Source organism: Andrena cerasifolii, chromosome 5, assembly GCF_050908995.1.
Source record: "Andrena cerasifolii isolate SP2316 chromosome 5, iyAndCera1_principal, whole genome shotgun sequence".
NCBI lineage: Eukaryota > Metazoa > Arthropoda > Insecta > Hymenoptera > Andrenidae > Andrena > Andrena cerasifolii.
In genome coordinates, this window is record NC_135122.1 from 16310356 (window position 1) to 16325530 (window position 15175).

The 15175-nt window shown below is 47.4% G+C and overlaps 1 protein-coding gene across 1 annotated transcript; it reads right to left on the minus strand.

The window, feature by feature from the left end:
- Positions 1-145: 145 nt before the first annotated feature.
- LOC143369461 (uncharacterized) lies at positions 146-10778 on the minus strand. Its single transcript, XM_076813425.1, has 3 exons — positions 7828-10778; positions 5493-5597; positions 146-5425 (listed from the first exon to the last, which is right to left on the minus strand). The coding sequence occupies exons 1-3, from the start codon at positions 8882-8884 to the stop codon at positions 1428-1430; spliced, it is 5160 nt and encodes a 1719-aa protein (XP_076669540.1). The 5' UTR covers positions 8885-10778; the 3' UTR covers positions 146-1427.
- Between the last annotated feature and the right edge of the window lie 4397 nt (positions 10779-15175).

Here is a 15175-nt window from a genome sequence, read left to right on the forward strand (position 1 = left end):
GGATATCTATAATTATTATTCTCTTCTCCAGCGCCGTAGACTTTTCCAAGCTCCTCGTCAAATCCGTTCTCGAAATCCGTTACCGCCTGCTCCATCGCTGCAACGTAAGTACGTACATATGTGTACGTACTAGAAATGATGTATATCGCTGGGTGATTAGATCTTTATTTACATACATTGTTTTACGGTGATATCGCTGAATAATGACGAGGTATCTATAATACATGTAAAACTTGCTCTTAAATTTGGCCGCTTATCGTACAAGTTTGGTACCTAACTTTGGATTAAAATCGATCACGCCCGATTAACGTTTTCGCGATATCGAACATCTTACCGTCTACTCTAACACGTTGATACTTGACTTTTAATATGAGACGCTACGCGGCAGGTACTACTCTACCCGCGATACACCGCCACTACGCGCGTGTCTGCGTATGATAGACGACACGCGAGTTTTTACGACACAGCGGTTTTTAACAATCAACACCTCGTTGTACACAGGGTATGTTGAAACTAATATCGTTTGGTCTTGTATCCGAACTCGATTGTTTTCGTAATACGAAGAGTATGCGGAATAAACGGATCACTGGCTCACTCCCTTTCAATATTTACCCCCTTTTACTGTTCTTTTGCAGTAATAGTTTCCCGACTTAAGCTCTTTCTCCCTCTCGCAATCATCAGGCGAAAAAGGAGAAGCGATCAGATGGGAAACGGAAGAGGTAGATGCGGGATATCATTGCACAAACGTAGGCCACAAAAGTTGACGTTGCAAACGTTCAGACATTCCAGTTGCTCGAGTGTCGTGATCTTTTTCGACAAGAAATTAGCCAAGTAATCCAAGGTGTAACTTTTTGCGCTATAGGTGTCATATAAGTGTCTATATGCGTTGCACGCAATCTCCCGGGTTCTGATAATTCCTAATCGATGTATCTCAATTCCTTGTTTTAAATTCAATTCAACCCGTTGCGAAATAATCTTTTCGTCGGCCACACTTCTGCGTATACGCGCGCATAGGTACCTATGCATACGAACGTCTCGTAACGAAGGTACATACCCACTTTGGTAAATGTTTGCGGTCGTATCGGTGTACATATTTTCGCGTGACTAGAGTCGATGATAACGTAAATCGACGTAAAATTTGATTTTCGAAATTCTACAAGTCCCGAGTCGGCCCCTTGTGTATGTATCGCGCAACGACGCGAATGATACATGTACATAGAACCGCGGCAGTCTTTTTACCCGCGTAAACGCGGTGAAACGTTTTCTCGAAAATTGCCCATGATTCGGTATACGTAGAGTACAAATACATACACCGCTCGGCAGGACCTGGACATTCATTCGCGTTTAATGGAGGTTCTTCGACATACGTATGAAAATGTAGTGGTGGTTGGTCGTGTTGTCGTGTCGTGTTGATTGGCGTAGATTGTTTAAACGTTCATCGCGTAATATACCGAATTTTGCGCACGAGTTGGCAAAGACACCCCATTGGGATTATGCGTGACGTAGGGGTTGGATGTAAGTAAAATTGCTGGTTGCGGTGGAACGTCGCGAGAGGACAAGCTGGCCGCTCCTTCTGGAACGCCACGCTCTATCGCCGCGTAAGGGCCGATAATCTGTTGTCGTTGTTGCTGTTGTTGCTGTTGTTGTTGTAGTTTCGAAGGCGAACAAGGAATTTGCAAGGAAGACGACGAAGAAGAGGACGAGGATGAGGAGGAGGACGACGACGGCGACGAAGAGAATGAGCAGGACGCGGAAGAAAAGGAAGACGAACACGTGGAGGAAGAGGAGGATGCGGAGGTGGTGGCAGATTGAACGGGAACATTGACGGTAACGTCGTTAGAAATGGATCGAACAGTCCCGTGCATAGGTTCGGTAACGTGATTCGGAAGTGCGCGCGTAGGCGTATGCTGCGCCGCTGCGGCGAGCGTGGGCAAGGTAGCGAACGACGAAGGTAAGGAGGGCGAATACGAGGTCGAGGATGTTAACGAGGAGGTGATCGCGGTGGGGCAAGATGCGACAGCGGTGGAAGTAGCGATGGTAGAGGAGGACAAAAGGGTCGGAGCCGATTGCAATTCGGAGGGAGATGAAACAACGGTACGTCCCAGCTGCACTTGATAGAATCGATACGAACTTTCGGTGGTTGCCACTCCACTGCCGTTGAACGGGGCGGCGCATCTGGAGGGTGCGAACACGGCATAAGGAGGCGAAGCGGGGGGAGGCGCCGCGGTGGTGACTTCCGATGGTAGACGGTAGAACGTGGGTTGATGATAATGCGGGTGATGTTGGTGGTGATGAAGCTGCAACGTATGACCCGCGGCATGAGGGACCGAGGAAGAAGAAAAGGCAAGGCCGGAAATTCGAAAGTCGTCTGGTTGTTGATGGTGATGCAGATGCAGATGCAGGGTTTGCTGCGTGGATGGCGGCAAGGCGATAGGATTAGGGGACGAGATGGAAGTGAGTCGAGGATCAAAGAGGGGAGGAGAGGTGGCGGCGGAGGGTACGGAATGACCGAGCGAACCAGAAGGTGGTAGAGGAGTAGCGGTATCGCTTCGCGTTAAACTCGGCGACAGCGAACGATTCCCTGCGTGGTAGTACCTGGGTTGCTGTTGCAACGTTGACTGCGGTTGCGATTGCGTTTGCGTTTGCGATCGATGATCATTCGCGCTCGTCCGAGGGTAGGGATACCTTTCGATGTGGCTAGCATAACTGGGAGATGGATGCGCCGGTAGAATGCGTTGAATATTTTGATAAGTCGGGTCGGACAGGCCGTTGTACGGAACAAAGTACATAGTGCGATAACATTTGCCGTTAGCGGGAAATCCGGTATTCACCGTAGGCATTACGTTACAATGATAGTTGGATAGCGTCGTTACCAAAGGCTCGCGTCGTCGAGGATTCGCGGGCAGACCGCCGTTGGTCGCGTAATCTCCGTCGTTATTAGCGCCCTCGATCTCTTCGCTTCCGAGCGCGACGCTCCGCGAGGTTCGCGCGTTCGCCGTGTTCAGCTGTTCTTGATAATATTGCTGGCCGCCGTTCCTTGGCTCCTGATGAAAACGAAACGTAGCATCGTTCATCGGCAGTTGGGCATTACGTCGCGCGAACGTCTCGTCCGTGTATTGCCCCCGTTCCATTGAATTTTGAGTGGTAACGTTAGTGTTCTCTATAATGGTCTGATAAATGTCATCGATTTGCTTCTGCATCGTGTTTATTCTATTGATCGTATTCGCGTCTCGGTCATCGGTAGCCAAGGTGCCAACGAACGAACGCGGGTTGGAATCATCAGCCGGTTGGTCGTGGTCGTACGACTCCGCGCGACCATCGATTTTCACGCTATTACTTTCGTAATACGTTGGTAAGGAACGATGAACGTTCGCACCGTCACCTTCCGTAACCATTTGGCGGAAAGTTTCCTCGGTGTTGTTCGATAGCCGCTGTTTAATACCTGTTACCGATGGCCTACGATTGAATCCATAATCATTCATTTCATCGTCTTCGTCGTCCTCATCGTCGTCGTCATTCTCGTTGTTGTCTCCGCCGCCGCTTTCGTCGTCGACGTCGTTGACATCGCCGTTATTTCTGTCGTTCTTGCTGTGGCCAGTATCGCGCTGAGCTTGGCCACGATTCTTGTTCTCGGCGGCGGCGGCGACACGGTTGACGATGACGCCGTTGCGGAGGAGTATAGGCTCGAGTTGTCGCTGACCATCGCCACCATCGGCTTTTCCATCGACAACTCTGTCGATTCTATTGTCAGGAGCGTAACTGTTCTCGCTATTAACCGGAGGATAGCGATGATCCTCCACTTGGCTGTACCGCCGTTTGATTCTTTCCATTCGAAACTTGTCCTGCTGGACGAACGCAAGCAACTCGTCGGTTATGTTGTCCCCGATGTCGGGTCTGTCGATAACGATGGGCGGTGTGCCTTTGGTAACGTCCGGTGGGCCGACAAAGTTCCGGTCGCTATCGCGTAACGCCGCTTCGATGTCTTTTAAATTGTAAGACGCGATCGTGTCGTAACTCATCGCAGAATCATGGTTCTCGTTCATCATCGTTCTAGTAGAATCGTGGCGGTAATAATCTTCTCGCGTATCGGCACTATTAACGGTCACGCACGACAATGGCGCCAGGCTGGCTAAGAACTGCTTACGCACGTCCGAGTTATTCGGCTTTAGTACGGAATTCTTCGATTGCTGATACTCTTTGCCAGCGTTGCTGTTTCTTTCAACATTACCCAGACCAAGGTCCGGTGTGTTGGAATTTTTCTTGTGGACAAACAGATCCGTTAGTTTCTTGTACGTCGAGTGATTATGCGTCGGGTGATCGGCAACGGTGCTGGAACCTAAGCCCAACGATTGCGGCTTACTGTAAGTCGTAGCTGCGATCGTCGCCGTCGTCATCGCAGACGTTGTCACTGTTGTTATACCAGGCAGCGCGTCGAGTCCAGCAGCGACAGGTCCTACAGCCGTTTCCGTGATCATAGTCGGATTTTGAACGAGCATTCTCGACGGTGGCAACTCAGGTTCCTCTTGCCCCGTCGGCGCGGTGCGTACCATTAAATCGGCGGTGTCGGTGACTTTCATGCCCGTTACCGAATCCGCGATCGCCGCGGAATTCGCAGAACCCTCGCTTTCCTCCGGATCCACGCAGGTGAGTCGACGGATTCGCTCCTCCAAGGATAAATTGTTGGAAGGTAGGCTCTTTTTTCGCGAGCTCGAACGATACTTGTCGACAAGTCTTCTTCGAAGGGTATTCCTCTCGATCGTTCTACTAATCAGATTCGATTCCTCGCCGAACTCCTTTGGCGGGCATTGTTGCTCGGAGATTTTCGGTCTTTTTAAAGCATCGATTAACCGCAAACTCTCGGCGGTAACGAGAAGCCTCGCAACATCTTGTCGCGGATCCTCGTGGCAATTCGCCGAAGAGATTAACTTGCCGGGTGGCGCTGGAGGTGGCGAAACGAACTTCGGGTTAGGGAATAACTGCCTGACGGCGGAATTAGGCTTCAGGCTATTGCCTACCAAGCATGAATTACCGAGCTTAAACACTAGGGAGAGTTCTTTTATGTCGGAGGACGCTCCGTCACGAATTAATCGGTCCTCGTCAATGTTCTCTTTCTTATCGGTCGTTACCTTCGCAGGGTATAGCGTTTCTCTCGTATCGCGATCATCAGCGACGCGTTCGTTAATATTATCGATCCTGACGCGAGCATCGTTGTCGTCGGTTAAATTGAAAACATTCTTCCAATAATCGCTTCTCATTCCATGCGAGGGATCAATGTCCTCCTGTCGCACCACGCGTTCTTCTTCTTCGTCTTCTTCTCCTCCTCCTTCTCCTCCTTCTTCTTCTTCTTGACTGATTTCGCGTACAATGCGCCGTTCCGTGACGGTCGTCATAGTTATCGTCTCCACGAGGTACCGATGCCGTGGCTCTACGAATGAAAGAAGAGTTTGCTTCCGAGTCGTTTAAACGTATCACAAACGTGGGCAAATACGTACCGGTAGACGCTGTTCGCTGCAGTCGTTCGCACGATCTCCTTGCGTTCTCATCGTCGTTTTCCGTTACCTCGCGGTCGACTCGGGATTCCCCTTCGATCTCCGTATCTGGAAAACCATATTACGCGTGAAATATCCATGTGTTGTATGCAGAGTTGGGCATTAGTCGAATAAATTTTTATTCAACTACGTTTTTATTCGAATGAACTCGAATAAAAATTTCGAATAAAGTGAAGTTATTCGAGAATAACGAATAAATTTTTAGCCGACTAAATTTTTAGTCGTTATTCGTTATTCGAAGGACCGCCGCGTCGACTAAGCGGCAGGAATAAGCGGAGGTCAGAACCTGAGCCGCTCCGTATCATGAGGCAAGGGGAACACTTTTCGAGTGTACCTACTCGAGCCGAAGCGGCTTATTCGTGACGCTTACAAGATCCCGAAGCCGAAAATTCAGAAAATTCTGAAACTTTGTGAATATGTAGGGGATTTCTTCCTGATTACAACGCAATTTATGTTCGCTGCCCAAATTCACTCGAAGGGGGTGAAATTAACCCCTAAAAATTCGGCTATTTTCCGATTTTGTGTTATAACTCGCGAACTGTAAGAGATAGAAAGAAAGTTCTAAGACAAAAGTTACTTCTTTTAATTAGATCTAGCACTTGGTAAAAAAATATTTTATATTTCACGAGTTATAACACAAAATCGGAAAATAACCGGATTCTCAGGGGTCAGTTACACCCCCTTAGAGTGAATTTGGGCAGCAAACAAAAATTCCGTTGCAACCAGGAGAAAATCCCCTACATATTCACAAAGTTTCAGAATTTTTTGAATTTTCGGGTTCGGGATGTTCCCTTGTTAGTCGCCACGGCGGTCCTTCGAATAACGAGAAACGAATAAACATTTAGTCGACTAAAAATTTATTCGTTATTCTCGAATAACTTCGCTGTACTCGAAATTTTTATTCGAAGGTTAGTCGAAGAACAATTTAGTCGAGTAATGCCCAACTCTGGTTGTATGTACATAGAGTTAGGAAAACGCGGGACGTATTGCCTGAACGTAGGTACATATTCGTGGTAGAGAGCAGCGAAACAGATGCGACAAGCAACTTTAAAAAGGTGCCGGTCACTTTCTTCAGGAATGCACGCGTTCGGCCTTGTTGGGTAAGTGCCGCGTGAAAACACCGGAGACACGGTTCGCTGTACGTCCGGTGAACGTCGGCGAGCGTGTGCCGCTAACAACACGTTCGGGAACGACAGTAAGGATGCGATCGATGCTCACGCATCTACGCATGTCCGTATCATTTCCCGACAAGTATTTCGCTGCACGCGATATAACGAAATTGCCGCGTCGCCGTAAAGCACGGAGCATCGGACGAGAACAGGTGTTGGGAGAACGGTGCTAAGAGCAATCGACACAGTCTTTTATCGATTACCAGTGGGCTGCCGCAGAAACGCGTATATTATCCCTTTAAACGTATCCGTAATTCCGTATGTCCGTAAATACCTGCTTGCGTTGTATTTGGTACGTCTTGACGCTAAAAGCGAAGCACGATCTTACAAGGGAACATCCCGAACCCGGAAATTCAAAAAATTCTGAAACTTTGTGAATATGTAGGGAATTTCCTCCTGATTGCAACGGAATTTTTGTTTGCTGCCCAAATTCACTCTGAGGGGGTGTAGTTGACCCCTGAAAATCCGGTTATTTTCCGATTTTGTGTTGTAACTCGTGAACTGTAAAATATTTTTTTACCAAATGCTAGATCTAATTAAAAGAAGTAAATTTTGTCTTAAAACTTTCTTTCTATCTCTTACAGTTCCCGAGTTATAACACAAAATCGAAAAATAGCCGAATTTTTAGGGGTTAATTTCACCCCCTTCGAGTGAATTTGGGCAGCGAACAAGAATTCCGTTGCAACCAGGAGGAAATCCCCTGCATATTCGCAAAGTTTCAGAATTTTTTGAATTTTCGGGTTCGGGATCATCCCTTGTTAGTTGCTATCTCGACAAAAACTACCCGAGTACCTACTTGGTTGGAATTGGTGGCGCGCGATTTTCGAATCTTATGCAGCGAACGCACGGCAGGAGTAAATTATGTACGCATCGTGGGAAAAAGTACGTGGCCTCGATCCAAGGAGTTCATTATTCAACCCCTGTGTGTTACGCACAAGCGAATTCTATGGGAACGCGGGAGAGATGCGCGGGAGAGCGTATGTATGTTGTCGGCACGCTTCGCGCAACACTTTTTTATTCGGGTTCGTTCATCCGAGGGAACGATATAACGTGTTTGAAAAATTAATAATACATAAACAACGATAAGCGGCATCCCAATGGTGGCTCACCTGTCTTTCGTTGACAGTCAAGATAACTTAACGACGTTTGCGAGCTACATTCCGGTATGCTGGAGACATCGCCGCTGGAGTAGATATCTTTATAACCCTCCGGTGGGCTCAACGTTTCTTGTTGATGCTCTTGGCGCGATAGAGATGACGACGACCCGTTTAGCGGTGGTGGTGTCGGCGGCAGCGGCGGCGGAGCAGGAGGTGGTGGTGGTGCGGGTGCTAATGCCGGTGTCGGTACCGATATCGGTGGCGACGGCAACGACGACGACGGCGATGGTGTCGTCGATGCTGGCAGTACGATAGGTACATTCGTCTCGGTCGATCGTTTCCGACCTCCATCCTCTTTCGGTCCATCTACCCTATCCCGTTTCTTTTTACCATGTACCTCCGCGTTAGCCGCCTTATCCGTATTTCTCCCTTTCACCAATTCTTGCTCCTTCGCTTCTTCTACTTTTGGCTCCTCCCGCGTCACTTTCTGCTCGCGTTCGTGTCGTTGCCGCTGTTCCGCCTCCACTACCTCTTCCTCCTCTCGATTGGCATCATCATCTTCTTCCTCCTCCTCCTCCTCCTCTTCCTCCTCCTCCTCCTCCTCCACCCCTTCTTCTTCTTCGTCGTCTTCCGGCCCTATTCCGTCGTATTCCTCTTCGTCTTGGTCCTCGACACGCAATTCCACGCAATTGAACTGTTCAGCCCCGCAACCTTGCCTCCTCGCCCCATGACCGTGTATTATTTCTTCGTCCCTTTCAACGTCGTCGCGGTATCGACCGTTATCCGAGACACCGAATCGGAGATTCAATTCGGCCCGACATTCCCTGCAATTTCCCAATCGTATCAGCTCGTGCTCCTGGCAGCAACAGTCGCAGTCTTCCTCGTAATCCGGACAGCATTCTTCTTTTATCAGTATTATATAATCCGCCGCGAAGAATTCATTCAGTTTCTCGTTTATCACCACTCGATTCTTCTGCGACCTGGCTTTAGATTGGCCGGGCTTTTTCAGCAGAGACTTGAGAATCTTCGCAGGCTGCTCCGCCGGAAGTTTGCTTCCGTGCTCCTTCATTATCGGGCTTCCTCTCTGTCTCCTTTTATCTCCGTAAACGTATAGAGCATACGCGCGTATATGTATATCCCTCCGTACCTGTAGCACCTACTCCGCTGCTTCGTGGCCTTACCACCATCGTTCGTCTACCTTTCACGCTGCTCTCACGGTAACGAGCTTCATTTCTCGCTGCACCACGGGGAAAAGGGCACCGCCAGGTGCACGCGCCCTCGCGATATTCGTACCACCGCTGTCGATCGATCGTCAGCGATCGATCCTCCGCGATGGTCTCAGACGATCGTATCATTCGGCGGGCACACCATATTTCTGTGCGCGCGTCTCACCGATCTCTAGTTCCTAAGGTCGTGTCCAGATATATTGGCCGGTGAGTTTCGCGAGGGGTATTCCCCCACCATACCGCTTGCCTGCCTCGGCGCTACTTTCCTCAACGTTCTCTGACTCGCTCTCGCCTCCGCAGAACAAGAGTGAGCCAGAAGTGGTGGGGATAGCGCCCAGCTCCTGACGTGTAGGCCGAACCGAGTTCTTAGCGTAGAAGTGCATACATCGGAATAGGTGTGCGTCAGCTCCGAAAAAATTCGTGAGTTTTATTGGTCAGAACATCGACTCTTTCTCGAAAGCTTCATCTCGTATCAGTCTACGCATAGCTTCGTAACGCACACAACTCTATTACGCTAGAATAAATAACAGCCAAACGGCTACGTTCAAGCGACACCGAGCAGCGTCCCCGTTACCCCACCATACCCTTGGGGGGGCCCAGCAACTCCAACTGACAAATCCACGATCGTCAAATGGTGGTGGCTGACCTCTCCTCGATCGCTGTTCACGGAAACGAACTCACCGGCCAATATACCTGAACACGACCTTAGGAAACAGCACTGCTTCCGGCGGCATTACAAAACCAGTGGTTTAACAGCGTGGATCAGGGTTAGGACGCCGCGGATGGAAACGTTCGTACGTTGAAGCCGAAAATCGATCGCGGTGGAGCTTCCCGTAAGAACGGTGGTTCGGAATGTTATTATGTATCATCGTCACGACCGACAACAAGAACGGTGCCGGCGCTCGTTGTCGTCTCCGTTACGAGTAGGCAGCATCGGCCACCACCACCACCACCACCACCACCGTTTTCTTTTCAACGCTATCGTTAGCTCGTCTTCACGTTGCTCGCATCACCGCCATCACGATCTACTCGATGCACGGTGTTTCGTTTACAGCGCGCAAGCGAACGCTCGTTTCTAATAACACTACCGTTTTATCGATCTTGGACGACGAACGTGGGCGCACTTCTAAACGGCACGACGCGCCGTCATGGTTCCTCGTGACTCGTACTTTCACCGTAAATCACGCACGCACACATATGTGTATGAAGTAGCCGCACCGAGCGCGTACAACTCAGCACCGAAGACCGAGAACGAGGCGCCTTACGATTCCAGCAGATCGAAATGGATGCAGTCGTAACACTTTGACATTTCCGAATTCGACCGGAAAATGTAAACGATTTCAGCAACGCCGACGGGGATACGTTACTACTTATAATCGCAATTCCAACGTATTTATCCTCCGCCCGTTAAACGTGACCAGCGTCGTTGGGAAAAACTGGTCGGAGTGACCGCGGCACACCGGTAGCTTTCAATTCGAAACGAACGTACTACTGGCTATCATCAGACTGTTTCGACCTCGAGAGGACTCTACCGACCAACCGTGCTCGGAAATGGAACGGGCCGTCGTCCTCCGTTCGCCGTCGGTTATCTTCGGTCTTCGTCTACGCTGTCAGTGTTCGCGCGCGCGCGCGCGCGTCGTACCTCGTCCTACGGTTTGCCCGTGGATTACCAACTACTCCGGCGGCTGCAGAAGTATATCATGTTTCTGTAATTACCCGCAAGGGGAGCGTCGCAAAACAATTCGTGGGAATATTTCTTCGAATCCATTGGGAAAGAATTTTGTCGAAACAAAGCGTACCTAAGTAGTACGCAACAGCAGTTTTTCGAAAGTTTCCCGCTGTAACATGCGCAGTAATCAATACGAGCGGGCGAATTTATGCTCTCATGGCCCCTGGACTCGTCGCGACGAGGCGAATGCTTGTACGCTTCGATGTGAAACGAAAAAGAGACGAACCGTTGCTCGCTGTGATATCGCCGATTACGAATAATTGGTTATTTCGTTTCACTCGTGTCTACACAAGCTGGAAAATATTTCTTCTCCATCGCCTCCGCGTATGGAGGTACATACATACACGCGAGTTATATTGATAGGTTATATTCGTCGCGCTTATTACGCTGGACCTACCTAAATATTCGGATATTTTGTAGCGTGCCCGTTGGAGATATTAATCCAATTAAGGCAAGGTTTGCGCCCGTGAAACGTTACACCACTCCGTTTCGACTCTGGGAATCGAATGCCATGATTTTCAGCTTACTGTCGATAACATTAAGAAAATCATATTTTGTACTTACCTGCAACAAAGATGTATGAAAATTATAATAGTACCGAACGTGTAATTGTATACCCAGTCATGAATATTACGAATTTTACATATACATTTGAAAAAGAACAAAGCAACGACAATTTCATAAAGTACCCCCTTTCTCTAGTTTAAATTTCCCTCTGAATCCAAGTCTACGTTCACATGTTAGCAAGACAGCGAGAATACAAAATTTCATGAAGTCTTCAACCACAGACGAGGTATAGAATAGACCCATCACCTTATGGGACTTCGTGTCGCCACCCAATCTGTGTTACCGACCCATAATTTCAGGACTGCATTTAGCGACCTCTGTTCACGAACAGCGTCCAACTCAGCAACTACTCTGAAATGGTGAGATGCTGAAAGGTGTGTGCGTACTTGTATACGTGTGACTTGTTTAGAGAGAGAGTTTGACATAAGAGGGTAGGCTTTTGTTACGGTATGCTTTGGCTCGGTTGGTCAACGACTCACGCGGATTTCTCTCCGAAAATCCATTTCGTGGATCAAGACACTATGGCGTTCAGAAATGGCATTTCTTCAAAGCCCGTGCGAGCTATAAATTGCAAGATGACATTGTTTATTAGCACTTTGCGTACCCTTGCGAACCCTTTCACGTATCGTGCGCCGAAAAAAGTATTAAAAATTCACGCTGTTACTGATATTCCCACAAGTTTCTAATGCACTGTTTAATCATTCCAGTGAAGTAATAATAATTGGATTCCGTTTGCCGCCAATACTGAAATTTACAGTAAAATCTAATTTTAAAAGTCTCGCAGAAAGTTGCATGATGCATGAGTGTCTTAAAAGTTTGTCTAGCCCTGAGAAATTCATCGGTTCAGTGAAGTGTGTGCATGGTATAGTGCATATTATCTCGTGATTTCTCAATTCACAAGTATCTCACTCATATTTCTCCAAATATTCCTGCAACTATTCACTTACACTAAGTTCAACTAAAACGTATTTATACATTATAAATAATACTACGTGATATGTATAAGCATTAACATTAATGTATCGAACGATTAAACATTGAGAATAAAAGAGAATTCAGTCGGCGCAGAAAATCATTTGCAAATCCAAGGCCAAATGTTACAAATTGCTTGATATCTCGAGTTATATCGATTATAGTTAATAATAATTTATACTGGGCGGTTAGTGTAAATGTTGTTAACATTATTTGTCACAGCAATAGCCACTGGAATGGATATTTTAGCCGAAAATCCATTTTTGCCGAAGAATTCGCTGGATTTCGCAATTGTAACTAACCGTCGACCTTGTTTTCATCGGGGGACATCATTCCTCGAAGTCTACATAAGGAGCTCACAGATCTTCATGTACTCAGTCGTCGTCGGTCCTCCGGACTTGAAGGACCTCCGGGTACCCTGGAGCTGCCGAGCCACCTGGATCCACTGGACTTCCTGGGGACCTGGTTCTTCCTCCCCCTCCCCCCTGGAGCTGCCGAGCCACCTGGATCCACTGGACTTCCTGGGGACCTGGTTCTTCCTCCCCCTCCCCCCGGAGCTGCCGAGCCACCTGGACCATTCGGAACTGCTGGACATCCTGGGGACCTGGTCAGCCCCTCACCCCTCTGGCCTGGGTTCGTTTATTCGCTTGGTGCTGATGAAATTTTGGGGTTCGGTAAGTCATTTAAAATTTTATTGTTTTGCGAATGTCAAATCTGATTTCTTCGGTCGTTTTCTATCATCTGTCCTATTTCCATGCATACTTTCGAGAATTTTGCGCGAGTCGTTCTATTTTGTGTATTTCTTCGATGGGTTTAAATGATTTATTTCATTTTCGTGAATTTCTTCGATGGTTTTCCCTGATTCATTTCATGTCTTCGATGGTTTTTCCTGATTTATTTCATCTCGTCCATGTCTTCGATGGTTTTCTCTGATTCATTTCATCTCGTCGATGTCTTCGATGGTTTTCCCTGATTCATATCATCTCGTCGATGTCTTCGATGGTATTTTGTGACTTCTGTCACTCTGTCATGCATCTCATCGATGGGTCTACATTCTCTGCTCTTTCCTTCAAGTACTTATCTCTGCGGTGGTTTTGCATGCTCGTGCGTGCTCTGCTATTGGTCGAAATTATCTCGATCGTCTCCAACTCAATAAGCTTTTCCTTAATTTCTTTCCAGGCCGACCACACCGTTACTAACATATAGTAGTTGATTGTTTCAGCTTTTCAGGTCCACCGTTACTAGTGAAAAGTGATAGTGAAAAGTGATAGTGAAAAGTGATCGTGCAAAGTGACAGTGAAAGAAGACATCTAAGGAAGCCTAGGCTAATTTATTATAGTATGAAGTATTTAAGGTGCCATGTAAAATTGCCAAGCAGTCACTAAATCGTTAACTTTGTTGTTCGTTTATTGGCTCCTCATCTGTGATGAGGAGGTTACCGCTGCTTCCGTTTGCGGAAGCAAGTGACTGAGCATGGAATCGGTATGGGTGGATCAGTTTCATCCCTTGGTGTTCTTGTCCAAAGGGAAAAGTTTCGGGCGTAGGGGGTGCACCTTTTGGTACACTGCCTGCGTAAGTCACCCGGTTCGATTACCCAATCTCCGTGTTGGACGGCTTGAGTCAGGTCAAGTGTTTGCTCCTGACGAGTCGCATCGGAGCAACAGGAATCGTCTGGGAGGCGCCGAGCGCTTTTCCCTTTCGACTTGGACAGCAGGGTGGTAGGAACTGCGCCGTCCAATACTTGTTTCACGCTTACCCTTCGCCTTTCCTTCTTTCCTGAATTTCTTTTAATCGTGTGATTGCTTGGCAGTTCCCTAGATTCTATATCTAAACCGAAGGGATCGATGGAACTTTGTTTCCATCCATCTCTTTGGTTTAGTAGGCTTCATGTACAGGGAGATCGATGGAACTTTGATTCCATCTATCTCTCTACGGGTCTCGAAACGCAGCAACCTCCTCGTGGTGAGACCTGGTAATCGATGAGAATCGAGCCGATAGCTGTGATTGTCAAATATTCTAATTAGATATAAGAATTTCTTTAACTTGCAATACTATGTAACTTAAAATGTTGTTCGATTGTTCCTACCGAACCCCAGAATACGAATATAGTGTTAAGATGGAAGAATAAGTGCAAGTTGGAATATTTCAGCGAGATACTGGAACTGTTGAGTTTTTCACAATTTTTAAAGTCCTCTCTGCTTCAGCATTTTATTGAAATATACAAAGTTACAATTCCTTTGCGAGGTATTCCACGTTACATCATGAAAGCATGTCTTCCACAAATAATGTTGTCGTTTATATAAATTTGTACGTTAAATAAATTTGTTTTGCGTTAAATAAACCGGAATAGGACAGCAAGGTTAAAAGACGAATGTGATATCGTTTTATTTTCTTCCTCCGTTCTTTTCCGTTGAACGAAATATGTTCATAAGACGATTTTTAAATTGTTACTCTAACAGAAACATTTGTAAATCGCGGGCATTGACTCTCGAAACATAAACTAGTTTTACTCGTGCTTAATTCTAGTTCCTACCACGCGTAGCGTTACAATCTGTTTTGAGACTTCACCGGTAACGTTGCATGCGACACTAAAATGGCAAGGGGGTCCTAGGACCCCCTAAACCGGCGACACAAAAATACATTGCTTGATAGGTCTATTCTATACCTCGTCTGTGGCAACACTAAACTGGTAACAGAACCGGTGACAGAAAAATGCATTGGTTGACGAGGTCTGTCCTATACCTCGTCTGCAGATGGATGGAAACAAAGTTCCATCGATAAATACAACTTGCACCGCCTTCTTTATCGACAGTTCGTAAATATATCCCCACAGACTTCGTCGATACCATATGATAAACCATATGCC

Coding starts and splice junctions, on each gene's coding strand:
- LOC143369461 (XM_076813425.1), bottom strand. CDS start 8,884: ATGAAGGAGCACGGAAGCAAACTTCCGGCGGAGCAGCCTGCGAAGATT. Junction 5,598..7,827: donor TGACTGTCAACGAAAGACAG/GTGAGCCACCAT, acceptor ATGGTTTTCCAG/ATACGGAGATCGAAGGGGAA. Junction 5,426..5,492: donor GCAGCGAACAGCGTCTACCG/GTACGTATTTGC, acceptor TTTCATTCGTAG/AGCCACGGCATCGGTACCTC.